The 18,159-nt window shown below is 43.6% G+C and overlaps 1 protein-coding gene across 3 annotated transcripts in view; it reads left to right on the top strand.

Annotated features, from left to right (window-relative positions):
• The window catches only part of BACE2 (beta-secretase 2), a 221,883-nt gene extending 215,297 nt beyond the window's left edge, over positions 1–6,586 (top strand). For all 3 annotated transcript variants that reach the window (XM_071214980.1, XM_071214981.1, XM_071214982.1), the window contains one exon: positions 6,458–6,586. In XM_071214980.1, coding sequence (XP_071071081.1) covers positions 6,458–6,547 — 90 coding nt within the window. In that variant the 3' untranslated portion in view covers positions 6,548–6,586. The remainder of the gene's footprint in view (positions 1–6,457) is intronic.
• Positions 6,587–18,159: the final 11,573 nt, after the last annotated feature.

The raw sequence follows: 18,159 nt of genomic DNA on the forward strand, positions 1-18,159 counted from the left end.
ACATGTGTCCTTGCCATGCTCAGAAGCTTCTAATGGCCCCACTACCAAATGAGTTGAATTTGAAAATGAAACCTTTATTTATTGTTTTTATTTTTAAAGGAGCTTTAGATTACATAAATGTTACACTAAAAATATAGGGAATTCCCATGAACCCCAGCCCCTCCTCTCCCCACACGTTTCCCCATTTACAACATCTTTCACTAGTGTGGTACATTTGTTGCAATTGATGAACCCATTGAAATATTGCTACTAACTATGGTCTATAGTTGACCTTATAGTTTGCCCTTTGCACCACACAATTTTATAGGTTTTGACAAGATGTGTAGTGGCCTGTATCTGTCATTGCAGTGTCATGCAGAACAATTTCAGTGTCCCTAAAATGCCCCTGTTAATCCTATTCTTCCCTCTCTCTCCCCTCAGAACCTCTGGTGACCACTGTCTTTATGTCAGTGTTACAAGTTCTTCCATTGTTAGAATTATAATAAGTCTACTTTAGTTCGTAGTTGCACTCCCCTCTTATGTTTGTTCATTCCTCTATCTTGAGGATTTGGGGATGGTGATGCCCACTCTGCTTCCAATTGAGAGGGGGCTTAGATCCATGGGGCAGATGAATGGAACTGTCTTGCTTGCAGTTGTAGATAGTCTGTTTTTTGGGGATGGGCATGGTCCGTCATTATCCTTTTGTTAATTGTCCTCAGTGAGTCCAATGAATTGGAGGGTAGGTGTTGGCTGCAACTCTGCTGAGATTCAGGGCTCAACTGGCATATGAACAGCTGGATGATTTAAGTCTTTGGTACACATATTTAATAGGTATAGTCCTAATTATAGGATCAAATAAAAGGGGCAGAAGAATTATGTGTAGGAAAATTATAAATGAGTCCAACTCTGATACATTGGGTGGATAGGTTATCATATTTTCCAGGATAAGAGCTACTGACAGAGTGCCAAATTTCTGGGGTTGTCTGCCCTGCCTGTAGTGTCCATATGTCTCTTTTTAAAAATAAAATTTTTAAGTTAATTGCCTTTTTTAAAACAGATACGTAGATCACAAAAAATATTACATTAAAAAAATTTAAGAGGTTCCCATATACCCCACACCCCACCCCACTCCTCCCACATCAACAACCTCTTTCATCATTGTGGCACATTCATATGTCTCTTGAGACCTCAGGAGCTCCCCTACTTGAGGCACTATTTACTGTGGCAGTCAGTGAGATCCTCCTGAGATATGCATAAGCATAACCTGTGGAATGACCTCCTGACTTGCTTTTAAATCTCTTAGCCATAAAAACTCGTTTGTATTTAATATTTCCCCTTTTTGATCAAGGTCTTTTTCCAAAGGCATCACTACTTGGTATTTGACAATAATCCCTCAATGCCATGGAGGCTCGTCCCCAGGAGTCATGTCCCATACCAGGGGGATGGTAGTAAGTTTATATTCTGAGTTTGACTTAGAGAGAGACCACAAAATATGAGCCTTTAAAAACGATTCCATCTATCTTAGTTTGTCACACTGCAATGACAGATACTACACAGTGGGTCACCTAAAACAATGAGAACTTACCAGCAGTTTTTGAGGTGATAAGAAGTCCAAAGTCAAGAAAGCAGCAATGCTGGCTTCTCCCAGCATCTGTAGCATCGTGATGCTGGCTGCCGGCAGTCCTTGGGTTCCTTGTTTGCCTGTCTGCCTCCTGTCACAGGGCGATGTCCTCTCACTGGTTTCTTTGACTTCTGGGTTCTCTTTAGAAGGCTTTCAGCAGTCCACACTGAAGGCCACCCTGGTCCAGTTGGCCACACCTAATTAGGACCTTCAAGAGCCTGTTCACAAATGAGTCCACACTCTGACTCTCCTTAACATAGCAAAAGAGACTATTTACAATGGGTTCTAACCCACGGGAATGTGGATTAACATGAAGAGCATGTCTTTTAAAGGGAAGTTTGGGGTTGTATATGTCACTAGAAGAAAAGCTAGAGGATGAAACATGGGACCATATAACATAATGAGTCCTGTTGTAGATGATGATATGGTTAATAGTACAAATTTAAGAATGTTCTTCCATGAAATAGAACAAATGTACTTCACTGTTACACGGTGTTAATAATAGGGTGGGGGAAGTGGATTTGGCTCAACTGATAGAGCATCCGCCTACTACATGGGAGGTCCAGGGTTCAAACCCAATGCCTCCTGGCTGATATGGTGAGCTGACCCACATGCCGTGCTGATGCATGCAAGGAGTGCCGTGCCACACAGGGGTGTCCCCTGCGTAGGGGAGTCTAACGCGCAGGAGAGCCACCCCATGCGAAAACAGTGCAGCCTGCCCGGGAGTGGCACCACACACACACACAGAGTTGATGCAGCAAGATGACACAACAAAAAAGAGACACAGATTCTCAGTGCCACTAACAAGAATGCAAATGGACACAGAAGAACACACAGCAAATGGACACACAGAGCAGACAACGGGGCATGGGGCGGGGGGAAGGGGAGAGAAATAAAAAATAAATTTAAAAAAATAATAATGTTAGGGTGGTATATAACCAAAAATACACCTAATACAAATTATGGAATATAATTAACAGTAATATTTTAATATTCTTTAATTAGTTGTAACAAAGGCACTTCACTATTGCTAAGTAGAAGTAAAAGGGAGTATAAGGATTATAGGGTTTTTCTTTTTGGAGGAATGAAAATGTACTAAAATTGATTGGGGTGGTGAATACACATCTCCATGATTATACTGAGATCCACTAATTGTACACTTTGGATGAATTGTATGACTCGTGAATAAAAAAAAAAAAAGAACATGTCTTTTCTGGGGGGCATGATTCAATCTACGAGACATACAACCTCCTTGATTTGTAAGAGGGGAAAAAGTGAGGATAAAGGTCTTTGGAGTGAGTGTAACTTGGATTTAGATCCAGATCTGTCATTGCCAGCTCTGTGACCTAAGGAATGCGACCTCATATCCCTGAGCCTCTTTCACTTCCCCTGCGTGGCGAAGTGGAGCCCGATGTGCACACACTCGGCAGGATGCCTTCCTTATCATCCCTCCAGTGTGTTCTTCATCTTGGTCCCTGGTGATTCAGGACTAGAGCTCAGTACCTCCTCTTCAGCCAAGCTCTTTGAAGGTGCCCCAGGCTGTGGGTGGATTCCCTTCCCACTCTATTTCCAGGTGACACTGATTGTTCAGCATTCTAGACAACTACCATTTCTTTCTCTTCTCCACAAAAGGATTCCCCATGATTGGACCTTTGTGCGGGTTTCCCTCCATCTACAGTAAGCTTTTCCCAGTCTCCTTGACAGTCCAGCTCAGTACTGCTTCTTTGTGAAGCTTTACTGGCCCCTCTTTCCCCTACCTATGAGCTCTCGTTGTGCTTTGTATTGTCCTTGATGGGGCACAGGTGCTTTGCATTCGTGTTGTATGTCTTATTACATCTTGATTGTAACCTTTTGAAAGCAGGGACCATATTTTCTTCAATTTTGTGATCCCCAGAGTCTCAACAATAGGTATATTATAAGTGTAATAAGGGATGTATAACTAAGTAGGATTTATCCCAGAAATGCAGGGTTTAACATCCAAAAGTCAATTAATGCAATAACCATATCAGTAGAATAAAGGACAAAAGCCACATAATTATTTCAGTTGATGCAGAAAAAGCAATTGACAAAATTCCAACATCCATTGCTGATAAAAACTCTCAGCAACCTTGGAATAGAAGGGAACTTCCGCAGGCTCATGAAAGGTACCTACACCGTGCAGCTAACATCATACTTGATGGCAAAAGACTGGATGATTTCACTCTAAGATCAGAAACAAGATCTCAGAAACAAGAGACAAGGATGCTCACCTTGTTTCTATACAACATTGTACTGAAGGTTTTATCAAAGGCAGTTAAGCAAGAAGATGAAACAAAAGGCATCCAGACTGGAAATGACAAAGTAAAACTCTTCACAAATGAAATGATGTTATATATAGGTAATTCTAAGGAGTCCACTAAAAGGCTAGTAGAACTAATGAACAAATTAACAAGGTTTCAATGTAGAAACACCAGTCATATTTCTATTTACTTTCCTCGAACAATCCAAAAATTAAATAAAAAAATAGTTCCATTGGCAATAGCATCAAAAAGAATAGTATATTTAGCAATAAATCTAACAGAGAAAGCACACATCTAAACTCTGAAAGCTACAAAATATTGTTGAAAGAAATTATTAAGACTAAATAAGTAGAAAGATAGCCTGTGTTCATGGATCAAAGGCTTTAATATTGTCGAGAGCAGTGCTCTCCAAAGTGATCTGTGGGTTCACTTCAGTCCTTATCAGAGTCCCAGCTGGCTTTTCTGTAAAAATTAATAAGCTGATCCTAAAATTCTTATGGAATTGCAGGAACTCAGAATAGCCTAACAATCTTGAAAAAGAAGAGCAAACTTGAAGTCTTGGAGACTTCCCAATTTCAAGACTTACTACAAACTATAATAATCAAAACAGTGTGTGCTGGCATAAGGAAAAAGCATATAGATCAGTGGGCTAGCTTAAGAGTCCAGAAATAAGTCCTCACATTATTAGACATTTAACAAACATGCCAAGACCAATCAAAGGGGAAAAAGAGTCTTTTCAACAAATGGTGTTGGAACAACTGGATATCCCCAAGCAAAAGAAATAATCTGAATTCCTACCTCATACCATATGCAAAAATTAACTGAAAATTGATCAAATACCTAAATGTAAGAGCTAGTACTGTTAAACTCTTCGAAGACATGGGTGTAAACTTTATGACCTTATATTAGGCAGTGGTTTCTTGGATATGACATCAAAAGCACAAGCAACAAAAGAAAAAATAGGTAAATTGGACACTATCAAAATGAAAAACTCTTGTGCTTCAAAGGACACCATTAACAAAGTGAAAAGACAATCCATAGAATGGGAGAAAATATTTGCAAGTCATATATATGATAATAGAATTATATCCAGAATATATAATGAATTCTTATAATTCAATAAAAAAAGAAATATAACCAAATTTTAAAATGGGAAAAGAATTGTAACATATTTCTCCAAAGAACATATACAAATGGCCAATAAACACATGAAAAGATGTTTAACACTGTCAGCCATGAGGCAAATACAACCAAAACCGCATTTCAAACTCATCAATATGGCTATAATAAACAAGGCAGATAATACCAAGTGTAGACGAGGATACGGAGAAAAAACCCTCAAACAATGTAAAATGGTATGGTGCCGCCGCTCTGGAGGGCAGTCCGGCAGATCCTAATGTTAAACATACAATTACTATGCAACCCAGCAGTTCCACTCCTAGGTACATATCCAGGAGAAATGAAAACAAAAGTCCACACAAAAATTCTACATGAATGTTCATAGTAGCTTTTATTCATAATAGCCAAAAAGTGGAAACAAGTCAAATGCCCATGACCTGATGAATGGATAAATAAAATGTGACATTTTATGGAACAATAGACGATTATTCAGCCTTAAAAAGGAATAATGCATGCTACAATGTGGATGAGCCTTGAAAATGTTAAACTACGTGAAAGAAGACAAACACAAAAGGCATATATTGTAGGAGTCCATTTCTATGAAATGATCAGAATAGGCAAATCCATAGAGACAAAGCTGACTAGTGGTTGCTGAGGCGTGGAGAACATGGGTTGGGGAGGGAGGAGATGAGTGACCACTAACTGTATAGGGTTTCTTGGTTGGGTGATGAAAATGTTCACAGTTGAATAGGGTAAGGTTTGCACAACTCTGTGGATATACTAAAATATGCTTAATTGTAACACTCTCAAAGTGTGAGTTTTATGACGTGATTTGTATCTCAGTAAAGCTGTTATATAAAAAAGAAGGGCTGTATAACTAGAATTCTGAAGTTCATGTTTGTCATTTTACTTACTGCGTTCTATTATCTGTGAAAGAATGAAGGATAGAGGACTAAAGCCTGACCTAATATGAATGTGTATTTACTGAGCAAGGAACTCCAGGTATACTCTGGAAAAAATAGAGTTCTTACCTCCAGAGAAATGAAAACCATACATTAGAGCTTTGCTTCCAGTGCAGCAGCCACCAGTCAAAAGTGACTGTTTACATGTAAATTATTTAAAACTAAAAGTAAACAGAGTTAAAAATTCAGGCCATCCATCACAGAAGTCACATTTCAAGTACTCAGCCGCCAGGTGTGGATCGTGGCCACTGCCGTGGGCAGCACAGGTAGGGACGATGCCCATCACTGCAGAGGTTCTGCTGCGCAGCTCCGCGTTAACACCTTGGTTCAAGGATCATTGCAAAACACATTGGGAGGAAATCGAGTGCCCAGTGCACGGAGCAAATCCCATTCTAGGAAGTGGTTTTGTATGTGTGACTTAGCTCACGGTTGACGCAGATTCAATATTTGTTGCTTAGCAGAGTGAAAAATAAACATCTCTTCTTTCCTCTACACAGATCAACCACTCTGATAACAGGAAGACCCCGTATGATGGCTGGCCTGCCGAAGTACAGATAGAAGGCTGTCTACCACGAGAACCAAGCTAGGGTTTCACTTCCTTAATAAATGTGTTTTGTATGGAAAAATGTCATGTGACACAGACCAATCTTATCACTTTAAGCCCTACAGAGATAGTTGACATCTATTTTAGGTTTATCTTAACACTAACCAACATGTGCTAATTGTATGAAATCTTGGTACTTTATGTACGTGTGTAGGTGTGAGTGTAAATATATATGTGATAATATGTACTGATAAGCAGGAGAACTGAAAGGAATGGGAATTGGTAAAGGACATGAAGCGATTTATGGAAAGAAAGCAACTACTCTTTATCTAGGTATGGAGTTATTTTGTTATCAAAAAAAAGTTTGACCTCTTTGTGGCCCAGGCAGTTCCAAAGAACAAAAACTTTATTCTCTTATACCTAAACACACTATAGTTCCAGACAGCCACTTCAGAGAAGAACGTGTAAGAGTAGGAAGGACTTAGAACCTTCTTGGCCAACTCAAGTTGAGCTTTTTTTTTTTATTTCTCTTCCTTCCCCCCACCCCAACCATTGTCTGCTCTCTGTGTCCATTTGCTGTGTATTCTTCTGTGTCTGCTTGCAGTCTTGTCAGCGGCACCAGGAATCTTTGTCTCTTTTTGTTACATCATCTTGTTGCATCATCTTGCTGCGTCAGCTCTCTGTGTGTACAGCACCACTCCTGGGCAGCCTGCGCTTTTTTCATGTGGGACAGCTCTCCTTGAGGGGTGCACTCCTTGCGTGTGGGGCTACCCTATGTGGGGGCCACCTGTGCATGACACAACACTCCTTGTGCACAACAGCACTGCATGTGGGCTGGCTTACCACATGGGTCAGGAGGCCCTGGGTTTGAACCCTGGATCTCCCATGTGGTAGGCGGATGCCCTATCCCTTGAGCCACATCCACTTCCCTCAAGCTGAGCTCTTGAGTTCTTCCTATGGCTCCATGAATTTATTCCACAAAACTGGGGGTCGCCTAACTTCTGGCACCAGGAGTATAGTGGTGGAGCAAGGCACAATCCCTGCCCTTGTGCCTGGACGTCACTCTAGTGACCAGCCTTCAAGTATCGAGTGGGGAGGGAGGAGTTTTGACTGGCTGGGTGAGGTCTGCTCTGAGGACAGTGACATACATCTTAGACTTTCTAGGAGCCACACCCTTAGGTCCAGTTATCCAAGATACCTCATACTCAGTGAGACAGTGTGACAGATGATGTGCCTGATTAGGGGTAAAGAAAAGAAAGTCATTGGTGAAAAAATTAACTGCCAAGCAGCTGCCACAAGGAAGTGGTTATACACCAGAAAGGCTATTGGATTTTGATGCCAATGAATGTTACCTCCTGGAGTCTCCAGTCTCTCATCTGTAAGATGGAAGGATCAGAAGAGATGAATCATTTCCAAACATTGTTATCATCAGGACTCCTTTTAAAAACACCATAGTATAGAGACTTCTGATTGATAAAGATGGCAACATGAGATGCTCCAGGGAGCCATCGCCTTCCAGAATGTTTGAACAACTAGTAAAAATTGGTAAAGCCATCTTCCTCAAAACTCCAGAAAGTAGTTAAGGGGTTGCAGTAACTGAGAAAATGCCAAATCAAGAAACTCAGCTTAAAAGTGTTAGGCAGGGAAGTGGATGTGGCTCAACTGATAGAGCTTCTGCCTACCATATGGGAGGTCCAGGGTTTGATAACCAGGGCCTCCTGGCCTGTGTGGCAAGCTGGACCATGCAGAGTGCTGCCGAGCACAAGGAGTGCTGCCCTGTGCAGGGGTGCCCCCTGCACAAGGACTGCCCTCTGCACAAGGAGTGCCACCCTACACAGTAGTGCAGCCTGCCCAGGAGTGCCACCCACACAGAGAGCTGATGCAACAAAAAGAGACACAGAGAAGAGACAAAAAGAGGTGCAGTGAACTGGGGAGCTGAGATGGCACAAGAGAATGATCACCTTTCTCTCACTCCAGCAGGTCCCAGGATGGGTTCCTGGAGCCACCTAATAAGGACACAAGAGACAGAAGAATGCATAGCAAATGTACACAGAGAACTGATAATAGAGGTGGGGTGTTGGGGGGGGGGGAGAAATAAAATAAAAATAAAAGCCATTGTTAAAAAAGTGTTAGGCAAATCTCATGGTACACTTACTCATCCCTCCCTAGTGTGCAGCCAGCCTTGCTTCCATATGGATCCCTGGACCTGCTCTGGAGGGACCAGTTTAAACCCTGTGTGCATAGTGAGATACCTATAAGTTGGTGCCAGTCCAACAGGTGGAAGCCTGAAAGACTGAACTGGGAATCTTGTCTGGGCTCATCCTCCCAGAACTTGCACTTCAGGCAGAAATGCCTTGCAGACAGCCAAAGCAATGTAAGAAACAATTAAATCAAAGAGGCCTGGGTAAAGGATTGCCTACATTAAGTCATATAATACAGCACCCAGGAATGAGAGAACGTCTGTATCATGGGAAATAAGGGGGAAAATGGGGGAATTCCTAAGGCCACAAAGCCAGCACATGCCTAGGACAAGACTCAGCTCAAATAAGGAGAGAACCTTGCATTTCTCACACACCTCAGTCTGATCTTGATAGGATGGCTAAATTCTGAAGGAAAGCACTAGTCAAAACTGAGGCAATTTTCAAAGTCTATGAAAGGTGTCTTTTGCATTTTTGTTTGTTTTTGGTCGTGCCTGGCACTCATGGAAATCTCCATCATATCACTAGCTGGATATAAACTTAAGGAACATACAGCTCAGGGAATAAATCCAAGAATTAACACTTTAAAATGTTAAGGTGTACAATGTGGAAGAAAATATTACAAGACAAATGAACAGGAAATGATGTCCTATCCAAACAAAGATATAAGTCCATAAACCAAAAATAAAGAGAACCAGACTTTGTATATACTAGACAAAGACTTAAAAAATGATCTTCAATATACTCAAGGAGATAAAGGAAAATGAAGAGAAAAAAACTAAAGGAGATCAGTAAAACAATGAATGAACAATACAAGAATCTCAATAAAGAGATAGAAATTCTAAAAAGAAACCAAAGAAATACTGGAATTGACTAAAATGAAAATTTCCCAAGAGGGTTGCAATAGAAGATTGGAGCTGACAAAAGAAAGAATCAGAGAACTCAAAGACAAGAAAATTGAAATGATTCAGACTGAGGAGCAGAAAGAAAAAATTAAAAAATAATAATAATAACAGAGCCTAAGAGACCTATGGGACACCATCAAGCATAACAATGTAGGCATTACGGGAGTCCCAGAAAGAGAGAAAGGAGCAGAAGGGATATTCAAAGAATTAATGACAGAAAAATTCCAAAATGTAACAAAAGATATACTCATTCAAGAACATATTGAACTCTGAAATAGGATAAACTTGAAGAGAAATACACCTAGACACATAGTAATTAAACTGCCAAATGGCAAGGAATAGGGGAGTGTACCTAAAGCTGCAAGAGAAAATGTGTCATATACATGAGAGTCCCAAAAAGATTGTGATGATCTCTCACTAGAAACTATGGAGACAAGAAGGCAGTGGAATGAAAATTTTAAAATACTGAAAGAAAGCAATTGCCAACCAAGAATTTTGTACCCAGTAAGACTGTCTTTCAAAAATGAGAGGGAGAGCAGGACATTCCCAGATAAACAAGGTTCACTGAGTTTGTCACCACTAGATATGCCCTATAATCAGAGCTAAAGGGAGTTCTTCAGGAATGAAAGGACAGTGGGTCAAAGTGGCTATTAAGAAATAAAGATCTCTGGTAAAAACAACCATTTGGGTAATTATAAAAGCCAGAACTATTATATTGCATTTTTTGGTATGTAACTCTCATTTTTTTCTCCTTACAGGTTCTAAAAGGCAAATGCATAAAAAATAATGATAAATCTATGGTTTTGTATAGACACCATATAAAGATATAATTTCTAACAAGTACAACAAAAAGTAGTGTTGAAATGATATAGAAACAGTGCTTTGTATGTAATTGCAGTTAGTATTAAAATGTGATGTTACAGATTTAGGATGTTAAATGTAAGCCCCTGGAGCAGGTATAGCTCAGTGGTTGAGCACTTGCTTCACATGTACAAGGTCTTAGGTTCAATCCCCAGTACCTCCTAAAAAAATTCACACTAAATTTAAGCCCCATAGTAGCCACAAATAAAACATGAGAAGTATATACAGAAAGAACTGAAAAGGGGCCTAAAATAGCACAATACAAAAATCAAATAAATATGGAAGTAGCATTAGTTGAAAAATTGAGGAACAAAAAAGATTTAAGACTTATAAAGACCAGATAAAAAAATGACAAAAGAAATTTGAGCATTACCAATGGTAACTTGAAATGTAAATGGATTAAACTCTTCAGTCAAAAGGCAGAGATTGGCAGATTAGATTAAAAATTCTAAAAAGCTGACCAAACTATGTTCTGCTTACAACAGACTCACCTTAAATTCAAAGACACAGGTAGGTTGGAAGTAAAAGGATGGGGAAAAAAATATTTACCATGAAATAGTAATCCAAAGAGAGCTGGGATAGCTATACTAAATATCATATAAAATAGACTTTAAGGTTAAAACTGTTATGAGGGAAAAAGAAGGTCACAATATACTGATAAAGGGGTCAATTCAACAAGAAGACAAGACAATTACAAATATATAAGCACCTAATGGCAGAGCTTCAAAATATATGAAGCAGATATTTAGAGATTTGGACTGAGAAATAGACAGTTCTACATTAATAGCAGGAGATTTCAATACACCACTTTCAATACTGGATAGAACTTCTAGACAGAAGATCAAGGAAGGAATAGAAGACTTGAATGATTAACTAGAGCTAACAGACATATATAGTACATTTCACTCAATAGCAATATGATACATATTCTCTACTGCACATGGATCATTCTCCAGGATAATCTCAATACATTCAAAATAGATTGAAATCATACAATGTATCTTTTCCAAAAAACAATGGAATGAAACTAGAAATCAATAACAGAGGGAGAATTGGAAAACTCATAAATATGTGGAAATTAAACAATACATTCTTAAACAACCAATGGGTTAAAGAAATCACAAGGGAAATTAAGAAACATCTTGAAGTGAATGAAAATGAAAACACAACACACCAAAACTTACGGGGTCTAGCAAAGGCAAGCTGAGAGGGGAATTTTATATACCTGTAAATGTTTACATTAAAAAAGAAGAAAAATATCAGAGACCTAACCTCACAACTGGAGAATCTAGAAGAAGGAGGAGAGCAACCTAAAGCAAGTAGAAAGAAAGATATAAAGATTAGAGTGGAGATAAAGGAAATAGAAAATTTTTAAAAAACAAACAATAGAATCAACAAAACCAAAATTGATTCTTTGAAAAGGTTGATAAAATTGACAAATTTTAGCTAAACTGACAAAAAAGAGAGGATGCAAATAACTAAAATCAGAAGTTAAATGACAGACATTACTGCTGACCCCACCAAAATAAAAAGGACTATAAAAAGATACTGTGAACAGCTGCACACTCTCAAATTAGATAACCTATATGAAACAGACAAATTCCTAGAAACACACAAACAACACTGACTCAAGAAGAAATGAAAGATCTCAACAGCCTAATAACTAGTAGATTGAATTAGTCATCAAAAATCTCCCTAGAAATAAAAGCCCAGGACCATCCAGTGTCACAGATGAACTTTTCTGAACATTTAAGGAAGAATCAACACTAATCCTGCTCAAAGGTTTCTAAAAAATTGAAAAAGAGGGAACAATACCTAACTCATTCTGAGACCAACATCACTCTACTACCAAAGCCAGACAAAGATACCACAAAAAAAGAAAATTACAGACCAATATCCTTATAGATATACATGCAAAAATACTAGCAAACTGAATCCAGAGATGTATACACAAGTGGGATTTATGCCAGGCATACAAGGGTGGTTCAACATAAAAGCAATGATTGTTATACACTACATTAACAGAATGAGCGGGGTAGGGAATCTCATAATCTCAATGGACACAGAAAAAGCATTTGACAAAATCTAGCACATCTTATTGATTAAAAAAAAACTTAGAAAATAAGGCAGAGAAAATTCCCTCAACATGAGAAAGGGCATATATGTAAAAACGAGGTCATACTCGATGGTAAAAGACTGAACGCTTTCCCTCTAAACTCAGGAGCAAGGTGAGGACGCCCAGTGTCACCACTGTTATTCATGTTGTTGTAGTCAGAAAAATTAGGCAATAAAAATAAAGGCATCCAAATTGAAAGGAAGAAGTAAATCTTAAAGTCAATTCTACCCAAAAGGATTTAGAAGTTTAACACAATCCCACTAAAAATTTCAACGACCTCCTTTGCAGAAATGGAAAAGCCAATCACCAAATTTATGTGGAAGGGTGACTGATGTCTCCCACCTGCCTGTCTGCTTGCACACTGCCAGAAAGTAAACAAAACACACTGAATCCTGAAGACTGGCCCTAAAACCTGCTCTAAATGGTTTTAAAAGCACACGCATTGTAACTAGGAAACAGGGATAAAACCCAGCAAGGGTCAGGAAACAGGACATCGAGGAGCGTTACAATGCCTGAGAGAGCTGAGGGCAGTCACAATGAACCAGAGGATTTGCTTCTGAGCCTCCTTGTGGCCAAGGTGAAAAGGGGCGTATGACAGATCCCCTCTCCCTTTCTTTCTCTCTCACTCTCTCTCGTGCTTGCTCTTACACTTGCTCACTCTAACTAAAGAGAGCAGCTTGATCCACTAGGAGAGCCAACTTCATCACTTGGACATCTGCAAAGTAATTTGTTTTGTTTTTATATTAAAGAGACTAATACAATCTTAATATTGCCTCCTTATAGTAAATAGATTAAGTTCATCAATGGATAGGATCTTGAGGGCAATTTTATTTAATTTTTTAAAAGCAGAGGCCTTTTAAATGGGATCCTATCTTCTCTAGACACTTGCTGAGAGGAAGGGTGTGTTAGTCAGCCAAAGGGGTGCTGATGCAAAATACCAGAAATCGGTTGGCTTTTATAAAGGGTATTCATTTGGGGTAGAAGCTGACAGTTAGCAGGCCATAAAGCGTAAGTTACTTCCCCCACCCGAATCTGTTGCCACATGTTGGGGCAAGATGGCTGCCAATACCTGTGAGGGTCCAGGCTTCCTGGGTTCCTCTCTTCCCGGGGCTGGCTTCTCTCTGGGCTCAGCTGCTCTGCTCTCTCCACAGGGCCAGCTGTAGACCATCAGGGGAACAGCTCATCTCTCTTGCATGTCCAGCAAAGCTAGTGGCAAAGCTTGAGGCCCCAGTTTGCAGTTTAGCTTCAGCGTCTGACTTCTTCTATACTTGCTTGGGGGTGATTCAGACAGTGAGGTTTATATGTTAGAAGGACCCTCCAGGAAAACGGGTCAATATCTTGACAGAAAGGTAGGTATTATCCCTGTTGGGAAAAGAAAGTCTAGCAAGAGGCAAATTCAAGGTCAAGTACGAATGCCTGCTTATAGCCTAAACATTTGACCTGCCTTCGAAATTCACTTGAAAAGGTTCAAAAGGACATTGGAGAGGGACTCTGCATTTTCTCTCACCCTTGCAGGTATACCTGCGTTGAATTGGTTATAGGTGAGACATGACTCTACCATTTTCCAGGCCAATTTGGAAAATTCCCCAACAATATGCGATTGGTGTCCAACGTGATTTGTCTCTTCTGTGACGCAAACCATGATGGAACGATTGTGCCTCTGTGGAAGGATCACAGCCCCGTTGGGCAGCTGAGCCCAGATGGCCGTAGTCCATCACACAGGGAGAGCGTCCTGTGATGGCCAGTCTAGTTTTCAGAAGGTTGCGCTGATTGTTTTGAGTCCCTTATAAATCAATCCAGTGGCCCCTCTGGGAGTTTGGTGAGTAGGTATCAGCTCTTAGGGTAGAACTTTAATTTAGTAGGAAGAGCTCATTTTCTTAGCCTGAAGTCCTCCGGGACCTTTGCCCTTGACTTCTGGGGTGGTCTGTACATTAAGAACTAATATTTCCTTTACATATTGGATAGCTTCTAATATGTTATTGACCTCTTAGTCATTTTGGATGGGTGCCTATAGGTATCATAAATCCTGTTTCTATAGCATCACAAGATCATAAACAACTCCAAATGTCTATCTCATCTACTGTCATGTGAATGTTGACTCTTTCACCTTTTATTTTTATTTTTATTTTTTTTAAGATTTATTTTTTTATTTATTTTTTCCCCCACCCCACCCCCACCCTAGTTGTCTGCTCTCTGTATCAATTCGCTGTGTGTGCTTCTGTGTCTGCTTGTATTCTTATCAGTGGCACCGGGAATCTGTGACTCTTTTTGTTGTATCATCTTGCTGCATCAGCTCTCCGTGTGTGCAGCACCACTTCTGGGCAGGCCAGAATTTCTTTCACACTGGGTAGCTCTCCTTATGGGGCACATTCCTTGCTCATGGGCCTCCCCTATGCGGGGGACACCCCTACATGGCATGGCATTCCTTGCACGCATCAGCACTGCACGTGGGCCAGGTGCGGCCAGTTCGCCCGAGAGCTCTGCACTCAGAGCCACTTCTCCTTGGCCTATGCACCTGATCTGCCATTGCTCTGTCTCCCTGTCACCTATCACCCCGCCAGAGCAGGTCCTTCGGGTTTTATTCTATGCCAAGCGCCCAGTGTCTCCAGCGCACCTGGTGCATGGCAGCACACAGAAGTATTTGCTGTATGAGCAGATGAACAATGGTTACCTTTCCTGCCCCACAGAAGGCCGCTGTTCTGGGCAGAGTTTAGGTAGCCTGGGGTCCCTCTTAGAAACACACTGGCATCATCCCCACCTCAGTTAATTCCAACTCTAACCTTCTAGCAACTCTGAACCAAAATCTTCAGTCCTCCCTGACTCCTCTCCTTGTCAGCCCCATATCCCGCCGCTCGCAAGCTGTTGGCGCTGCCTTCCAAGCTCTTGGCGCTGCCTTCCAAGCGTGCCCAGGATCCAGCTGCTCTCACCACCCCCACTGCCTTCTCCAACCCCCAAACCACTGCCATCCCAGCTGATGCTGACCCACTTCCTTGGCCTGCCGACTTATAACAGAACCAACTCTGCCAAACCCACGGCCGTGGAAGACCACGTCGTGCGACAGGAGTGCAAACCCACACAGCGTGCGTGCCAGCGACCTGATGTCCAGCCAGAAGCCGAGGCTCAGCTGTCTGCCTGCTGGCAAAGGCGGAAGCAGCTACATTAGCCCTGGTTTCCCTCCACACAGTGCTCGCTTTCCCATTAGCTCTGTCGTTCTCACACGTGTGCCATCCTGGCCACTTCTAGGCAACACGGCATCTCCCATCACCTGCCGCTGACATAAGCTTTTTTGATTCATTTTGCCTTTTACTGTGGTCAGATCCTAAGCCAGCACCTCCACTCTCTCGTACAGTTGAAGGGTCACATGAGGTCACTTAACAGTAACTTATGAGCTAAATATGCAGTATTGCAGCCAACACTTTAGGCAATGATACTTGGCATGTTACATGGATGGTTCTTCTTTCAGAAGTGACAGAAGTACTTCCAGTGCGGGACACACTGTCATGCAGCCATCAAAAGCACCACATTGCAGAATCCTCATAGCTCTGCCTCAAGGCTGTACTGTTCTAAAAGATGAAAGAGGGAAGTGGATGTGGCTCAGTGGATAGGGCATCCACCTACCACATGGGAGGTCCAGGGTTCAAACCCAGGAAGGGCAGGGCTGAGCCAGATGAGCCAGGGAGACCGGAGCTGGCAGGCCTGCCCCCTCCCCAGCCCAGAGAGGAGCAGGCCCGGGCTTTGCTCAGGAAGGAGGGGCTCGGCCGGAGGGAGCCCCCCAGGAGAGAGGGGCCTGGCTGCTCTCCAGTCATCCTTTGCGTCTCCAGACTTTAAGGATAGTAATAATAATAATAACGGATTTGAAGAGGGATAAAGCAAGACAGACGTGGGCACGTGTCCTCCCAGGTGCCACTCCATGCCCAGAGCCTCGCAGACGCGGGCCAGCAGGGAAGAGGCTCCTGGCCGCTGGCCGGGGCCGGGGGTGGAGCTGAGCCTGTGCACCCCCGAGCCCAAGGCTGCGGCGCCCGCCCCGGCGCCGGCTTCCCGTCCTTGGAGCCTTGTGCCTGGCAGGTGCTCAGCTTTCAAATCAGTATCGTCTGCCACCCTCCCAGCAGCCTCACGAGGCAGCACTGTCCCATTTTATCGACATAGGGACTGACACCCAGAGAGATTCGGGCACTTGCCCAGGGCGACACTGCTGCTAAGTGATGGCTGCTCTGGCCCCAAAACCCCTGGGCTGGACGGCCATCACCCAAAGACATCACAACGAACCCTGGCTTCTGCCTTCCTATGTCAAAGTCGGGCCACGCGTCTCCCGCTGAAGGGACGGAGCTGCCGCTCGCCTGTGGCCGAGCTCTGCCTGAGCTGGGGCCACCTAAGGAGAGCCTGAGACACGGGGCTCCTGCCCACGTGGCTTGTAGGGGCAGTGGCCACCTGGGGGAGCAGAAGCAGGGGCTGGGCTGGTGAAAGCAGGGGGGAGCGCACAGGGCTCCCAGCCACCTTCTAGGCAGACGTGAGCAGTGTGGCCGGACCAACGGACGTGTCCCTCTCGAGGTGGCCATCCCCGGCTCCCGCGCCAAGGCGTCAGCTTCCCGCTCATCCAGGTGGTGCCCATGTGGGCGGCAGGCAGGGGTGCCAGGTGACCCCTGCCGCTTCAGGGAAGTCGCAGTGACCACCGAGCCCAGGGGACCCCCGCACGTGCCTCACCTGCGGACTGTGTGAGGCCACCCCCCTCCCGCTTCCACCCTTCTCCCCCCGGGGAGGTGTCTCCTAACTCCTGGATGGACGCAGCACCAAGGACAGAGCGTGGCCTTGACCTTGGCGGGTCCTAACGTCCCTGCCCTTCCTCCCCCTGTACCTGCGCACACAGGGCGCTGATGAAATCCGCCCCGGGGGCCAGAGCAGCGCCAAGGGCTTGACCAGTCCCTGACGCAATCCTAAGAGCACATGCCCGGGACCCGGCTGTCGGCCCCAAGTCCCCGGGACCCGGGTTGCGGGGAGAAAGGGCGTCCTCCCGCGCTCGCCCATCATCCATGGCCGTGTCCTTCCATACAGGAAAAACCACCGCTCCCCAGCCCACTGTCCTCCAGGATCCAAGCCCGCCATTCCCGGCACCCCACAGCCATCTCTGCCCACACCTGCCAGGCCAGGGCCCCGTCCCTGTCCCCGCCCTCCTCCCCGGCACCACCCGGCCTGCCTCCTGCTCCCTGAGAGTGGGCTGCCCGCGGGGCCTGTGCAGGGCGGTGCCTGCCTGGAAGGCTCCTCCACTGCCTCGGAGCCTCCACTGCCGCTGCTCATTCCTTTCCTGCTCACGCACGCGCCCTCACGCGGGCCTCTCCTGGAGGGTCCTTCGAAAGTAACGCCCCCAGCCCACCGCCTTCTGCCCACTTCCGGCCCTGTAGCATCACGTGGCAGTGGATGACCAGAGTTCTTTCTCCACACATTTGTTTTTAGATCTGCCCTGCTAGAATAAATGTGCCGGAAGCAGGGACGGCATCTCGGTCACCACTGGGCTCGTTGGCAGGAAGGGCCCATCACCTGGGCGTTCTTCAATCCGTGCTTGTTAGATTTATTTATTTTT

This window comes from Dasypus novemcinctus, chromosome 4, assembly GCF_030445035.2.
Source record: "Dasypus novemcinctus isolate mDasNov1 chromosome 4, mDasNov1.1.hap2, whole genome shotgun sequence".
In the NCBI taxonomy this organism is placed as follows: Eukaryota; Metazoa; Chordata; class Mammalia; order Cingulata; family Dasypodidae; genus Dasypus; species Dasypus novemcinctus.